General features: G+C 45.9%; 1 protein-coding gene across 1 annotated transcript; it reads left to right on the top strand.

Moving 5' to 3' along the window:
- The first annotated feature begins 2301 nt into the window (after positions 1-2301).
- Positions 2302-6360, top strand: egr1 (early growth response 1). The gene is made up of 2 exons (XM_079167916.1): positions 2302-2941; positions 3783-6360. Exons 1-2 carry the CDS (start codon positions 2731-2733, stop codon positions 5081-5083), a joined length of 1512 nt encoding a protein of 503 aa, XP_079024042.1. The 5' UTR covers positions 2302-2730; the 3' UTR covers positions 5084-6360.
- The last annotated feature ends 479 nt before the right edge of the window (positions 6361-6839 follow it).

Here is a 6839-nt window from a genome sequence, read left to right as displayed (position 1 = left end):
AACTGTTTATCATCTTTATTACTTTATTACTTTTCCGACAGTTTTCCCTAACCTGATTTTATTACATTGTCATCAAATGATGAGTTTCTCATCTGCTCTCTCTGCTCTTTCTTCTTTGCTTTGCCACAAATGTATCGACCTTGGTATCACTGATGCATGAATGCAGCGGCGGACGCAGACAAGGGTTTAGATTTGGTATCACCACCATTGCCACACAGTTACAGTCTCTCGGTGCAACTCACCGTCATCAAGTCCGGAGCTTCTGGTCTTCATTTCACCAGGCCTGGAGAGACGCTGGCATCTCTCTGCTGAAAAACAAAATGCAGACTCAGGTTTTTGGAGCAAGTGCACGGGCAGCAGCATCTTCCTTCTAAAATACAACAGTGCGTTGCAGTGCCACATTCCTTTAAAAGGGATTAGATTTGAGCGTTTATATGTATCTCACTGTGTGAATAAACAACATTACACATTCTACAGCTGCGCCCTCTACTTCAGGCTTATTTGGATTTTGTGAAGGAGCCTCTGCTCCACATCATCCATAATATATGACAGAATTTTGCTATCAGTCTAATGGGGGTAAACAGAGAGATTTGCCAGAGGCTGAATGGGAAACGCCTGGGAGAGAATGCAATCCAGTAAAGACCAGAAACCCTCGTGTGTACCTGAATCATCTTTTGTTTCCATGTCCATCCATCCAGTGCAGTGAAACGTTATTCTATCCCGGATGAGGCTGACTGACATGATTGTAAGAACAGCCCCTGTAGATGAAGGGCAGTTGCACGGTTTAAGGGCAATGCAATCACTTTTTTTTAAGTCTAAATCAAATGATATTTGAAGAACGGAGAGTCTCACCTGTACCGCCCTCTTCAAGCATCAGCAGCGGCTCTCTCACTCTCTCTCTCTCTCTCTCTCTCTCTCTCTCTCTCTCTCTGGCCACCTCAAAGTGTCCTGCCCGCGATGTTTCCCAATGAGATTGCTCGCATATAGATCCAGTCAGCAGCAAGGGAAACACATTGATTTCCCGTCACCGTCCACCGAGGAGTGCTGGCGCGCCAGCCGAAGCGGGAGCAGCCGAGGGGGGACATCGGTATCCCGCAGGCGTCCTGGCAGCTGTGCGCAGCGTTGTTAATTCGGCCCATTAGGCCGCTGAGTGGCAGAGAGATTCCCCGAATATTGAGCCGGGGACACCCCTCAATTAGACGGATCGGCCCGCACCTCGTCAGCATCCGCGGCTATCTGTTCCCATTAATCAATGACACGGCCGAGAGAGATGGAAAGTTAATTTAGAGGAAGTTTGCTACCAGCCAGCAGAGTTTGCACAGTATTGTATTTTCAAGCGCATAGCCTTAGAAATACACTCGCTTATATCAAACGACAAAATCTGTTTGAAATGTCGGCTGATTATTCATAATCAATAAGCCGAGTAGGCTACTATATGCATATAGCCCACAGCTTCCAACCATAACATCGTGGGATAATATGTTCCAGCCTAAAAGGGAAAAGGTAAAGTCACTTTTTAATCGACTTAGATATTATTTCTGCTCGCTTTCTCGTGTGTATCATAACAGAGTCGTTGCATTTGTGGTTGAACATGTTTCGAATCTATTTCGCCGCACAAGCACGCCGCCTTTAACTTTCAAACATTATCCAAATCAATTCAGTCCAGCCGTGCGTCTGCTGCACAAAGTCTCTCACATAAAGTCATAAAGCTGAAGCTGTGCTTTAAAACGGCCAAGCTGGATTCTGCTGCTGACATTAGTTATTACGAGCGCTGGACATGATTTGCACTCCAGCCTCTCATTCACTGCCAAGCAGCGATCAGCGCTGCCTCAGGAAGTTCCAAATAAGGACAGGGAAATGGAAACCGACCGGAATAGGTCCTTATGTAGTCACGACCTTATAAGGCACGGCGGAGCCGGGCTTTCCGGCAGCAGCGCAGCCTGCTGCACAGATGGGAAATCCAAATCAAATCTATGGGGCGACGGGGAGAGAGCGAGAATTATGCTGCTGTCTCGCGAAGCTGTTCAGCTATGAAGATACATTGATTCAGGCCAGAGGAAGAGCGGCGTTGTCTCCGCAATTTACTGCAAGAGCTTAATATAAAGTCTCTCCTCTCTGCTTTCCCCCAGGCCAGCGTCATGTGTCCTCCGCTGCAGTGCCTAAATATGGGCTTCCTCCACTCCAAATATGGACATCTACGTCACAGCAAGAGGATATATAACGAGCAGGGAAACCTCTCAGCTCAGAGAGAGCCCTGAGAGCCCACACGAGCAACTGTTAGAGCAGAGATAGATAGAGAAACACATAGAACTCCCTTTCTGCGAAATATCACCACAAAAGTACAAATTCAAAACAACATCCATCCAAGAGGGTCAAAACCTGACTGGATAAGTCATTTAATAATTAGATTAAAATTCAAGATTGATCTGTTGAATAACTTCGATGGATGTTAGGGAATGAGTATAAAGGACACTTTTGATTTTTTCTGAAAAGACAAGTGGATCTTAACTCATCTCTGAGAGAAAAAGGAAAACAACAGGACAACTGGAGAACAAGAGTCACGGAGCAAGACAGAAAACGACATCTTCCTCGACATCAGCAGAAGTGTGCAGCGCTCCCTGAGCTGGGCGAAGTGATTACCTCCACCTGTGAGGCATCGCTCTGCCAGTGTGCATCCAGCCTCTCTGCACTCAGCACCAGCCCCCAGCGCAGCACCAGCACCAGCAGAGGATGGCTGCAGCCAAGACCGAGATGATCCTCCCAGCCCTGCATATCTCAGAGCCTCTGAGCTTCCCTCACTCCCCCATGGATAACTACCCCAAGCTGGAGGAGGTGATGATGCTCAGCTCTGCAGGGACCCCCTTCCTCACAGCCTCCGCACCCGAAGGTGCAGGCTTTGGCTCCGGGGATCCAGGAGAACAGTACGACCACCTTGCTGGAGGTAAGATCTAGAGATTTGCCTCTTTTGCCTCTGGTTTTCTGTGCTGCATGTAAAACTGAATTGAAGATTACAGCACATCTGCTGAGCTACGCGACAGGAGTAAAGATAAATGAACTGCCGAATAATTTTACTTCTTTTAAAAAAAGTTTTGCTGTGTATTATTAATTCACATTATTAATTGATCGTATTAAGTCAGTTGACATAAGATTTTTACTTTTTTATTAATTTGTTTCATGATGGCATGAAATTTTACACATTTGGATATTAGCTGACCAAACACAATTCATAAATAAAACAAAAATTCCCAAATGAACAGAGACAGGGAAATTAAAAATACATCTGACATAATTTAAATGTATTGAGCTCTAAATCCATGTCGACTCTTGGAGGAATCAAACACTCCTCAGTCACCGCGTGCCTCTAGACGCTCCTGCAGCTCAATTCAAATTGCATTCCTAAAACCAGCTGAACTGCAGTTTTGGTAATCAATTGCTGCGGGCTCTGTGATGGGCTTCAAGAATGTGTGTGTGTGCATGTGTGTGTGTGCAAGACAGGAAGACAGAAAGAATGAAAGAAAGACAGAGAGAGTGTGAGCAGAGGGAAATAATGCGAGCATAGAAAGCTTGCACAGCAGCTCTTGTTGAGGTTTGGAAGAGTCAGTTTTAGAGTTTAGGGGGAAAGAGTTTAGTTATAGGGGGATTTTCTGCGTGGGCACCGTACTGATCTCTCTCAGAAGAGAAGGGTGACACACTGTCCACCGCTCTGGCAGGATTCCCCCTCTCCCTCCCTCTGAATATTGACAGTTTGATTAATGTCTCCTCTTTCTCTGTGCTCCCTGCAGATACGTTACCTGATATCCCCTTCAACTGTGAGAAGTCAGTGGGAGAGCAGACCTACCCCACCCAGAGGCTGCCCCCCATCTCTTACACAGGCCGCTTCACCCTGGAGCCCGCCACCACCTGCAGCAACAGCCTCTGGGCGGAGCCCATCCTGGGCTTGTTCACTGGTCTGATGGGCAATATTGCCCCCAGCTCTTCCTCTTCTGCCTCACAGACCACCTCGTCCTCATCCATCCCGTCCTCCACTTCTTCCTCTTCTACCTCCTCATCTCAGAGCCTCAGTTCCTCCATTCACCACAACGAGCCCAACCCCATCTATTCAGCCGCCCCAACCTACTCCAGCCCCAACTCTGACATATTCCCGGACCAGGGCCAGGTTTTTTCCAGCTCGGCTGGAGCAGTGCAGTACCCTCCTCCGGCCTATCCCAACGGCAAGACCTGCAACACTAGCTTCCCTGTGCCCATGATTCCTGACTACCTCTTCCCTCAGCAGCAAGGAGAGATCAGCCTGGTGCCCCTTGACCAAAAGCCCTTCCAGAGTCAGTCAAGCCAGCCGTCCCTCACTCCTCTGTCCACCATCAAGGCCTTTGCCACCCAGACTGGTTCCCAGGACTTAAAGAGTGTCTACCAGTCCCAGCTGATTAAGCCCAGCCGCATGCGCAAGTACCCCAACCGGCCGAGCAAGACACCTCCTCATGAGAGGCCCTACGCTTGCCCCGTGGAGACCTGCGATCGCCGCTTCTCCCGCTCTGATGAGCTGACTCGCCACATCCGTATCCACACGGGCCAGAAACCCTTCCAGTGCCGCATCTGCATGCGCAACTTCAGCCGCAGCGACCACCTGACAACACACATCCGCACTCACACTGGTGAGAAGCCCTTTGCCTGCGAGATCTGCGGACGCAAGTTTGCCCGCAGTGACGAGAGGAAGAGGCACACAAAGATCCACCTACGGCAGAAGGACAAGAAAGCAGAGAAGGCAGGAGCCGTGGTGGTGACAGCAGCGCCGGTATCAGCCGCTTCGCCTGTCTCCAGCTACCCTTCTCCCATCACCTCCTACCCCTCTCCAGTGTCCTCTTACCCCTCTCCCGTCACCTCCTGCTACTCCTCTCCAGTCCACACTTCCTATCCATCTCCTTCCATCGCCACCACCTACCCATCAGTGTCCATGTCCAGCACCTTTCAGTCCCAGATCGCCTCCTCCTTCCCCTCAATTGCCTCCCACATCTACAGCTCCCCCATCCCCACCCCGCTATCAGACATGCAGACCACTCTCTCCCCAAGGACAATCGAGATCTGCTAAGAAAGAGAAAAACTTTTTATAGTCTCTCCGCTCCTCTCCTTCCTTAAGGTTCTTTGAGGGGGGAAAAATCAGCATCAAAAGACTTAGTTTTCTCCTCCAAAAAGCACTTTTTGTGTCTGCTCCCTGTGCAGTGTTAGGTGAATCTTGAGATTTACCTGAAAGAGAGAAAAAGACACTCGTCAAGGACTGGGCAAAAACAATAGAAGATGAAAAGGGATTTTTTTTTTTTTCTCTGTAAAACAAATGCAGCTCTTCAAATGCGTAAGGGACTCAACAGATAGAGCGTAGAAACCGGCACTGACGGGTCTCTACTATTCGGTACACAGAAACCAAGAGACAAACAGATTGCCAGCAGTCGTGGTGCTAAGGCACGTTCACCCTTGAAGGCACTCCATACAGTAGGCTACAAAAGACATTGAATGATATACATAAGCTACCATATATGTATATTGTACATGTGCCATGTTTCGTTTTTATCATTCTTTGGTACCATTGATGTGAAAAATTATTTGCATATTTGCATTGTATTATTTGAAGTGAGCAGGGCCATATTTTCTACATACTTTCTCTATTATGTAGTGATGATGCTGTGATACGTTTTGACATTGTTTGAAAAAAAAGCACTTAAGTATTCAAGCATGAGTAAGAGTGATGTTAGTTTCTGTTTGTAAATATCATCCACTGGTACTATCTCTTTCTCTCTTTCTCACATGTGACATATCGCTTGGTTATATGGAAAAATAGAGAAAAGAAAAAAAAAAACATTTAAAAAGAAAAAAAACTAAACAAGAAAAACGCTCCCGTTATTTGGTGCCTTTTTTGTGAAGCCTTGCTGATGTTGTGACTCGGCTGCGTGCGAGAGAGGATGCACTGCATCTCGCCTTAAAGGGTTGAGGGAATATTTTTGTTACAGAATGTAAGTCTAACTCAGAGGGAGGAAAAGGGACGAGCTATGAGGGCACCGCTTCATTTCATTAGAATGTAAGCAAAAAAGGAGAAAAACTATAAAGTATATTTTTGTAAAACTTAAGTGTAAATATCCACATCTTCAAGAGCTGGAATGTTGAAGTTACCTACTGAGTAGGCATGGGATTCTTTTGTATGTTATATACATGCAGTTCATTATTTTGTGGTTATCTTAATTTTGTATTTGTGTTTGTTAAAACAAGTGACTGTTTCTGGCTTCTAAACACATTGAATGCGCTTAACTGCCAACGGGATATTTGGTGTACAAGATATCCTCCCAGAAATGAAATATAAATAAAAATATGAATATATATGTATATTTGTTCTCAGACTTTATTGTCCGACTTCTGTCCTTTCAAATTATTCCATTGATACTTCAAAACATTTCATACAGAGTCATTGCATTACACCCCACCCTTAATTTCGTCATGTACATCCTTATACATTAACATCATACACTCCATCTTCTTATATGTTAATTGCATGCAGATTACAAGTGTAGATTAATACCACAACTTCCCATCGCTAAAACACCCTTTCATTTGAGGAAAATCTGCACAGCATCCATCATCATATGGAAACTCTGTTTCAATCGCTGTTCTCCAATTGCACCCCGTATTAATGATAACACTAACGCATGACTCCCATGCCTATAGACTATAGAGATGAGGAATTCTTATCTACATCCAACATGCTCTTGAAGATATTACGCTTATCTAAATTTACATTTTATTTTAGATTTTATGATACATACTGGCCCTTTCTGTTAAGTACACTGTGTTGCAGCCAT

This window comes from Pholis gunnellus (genome assembly GCF_910591455.1).
Source record: "Pholis gunnellus genome assembly, chromosome: 10".
NCBI classification, from domain to species: Eukaryota; Metazoa; Chordata; class Actinopteri; order Perciformes; family Pholidae; genus Pholis; species Pholis gunnellus.
Note: the sequence above shows the minus strand (reverse complement) of the source record. Positions and strands in the feature narration are given on the sequence as shown.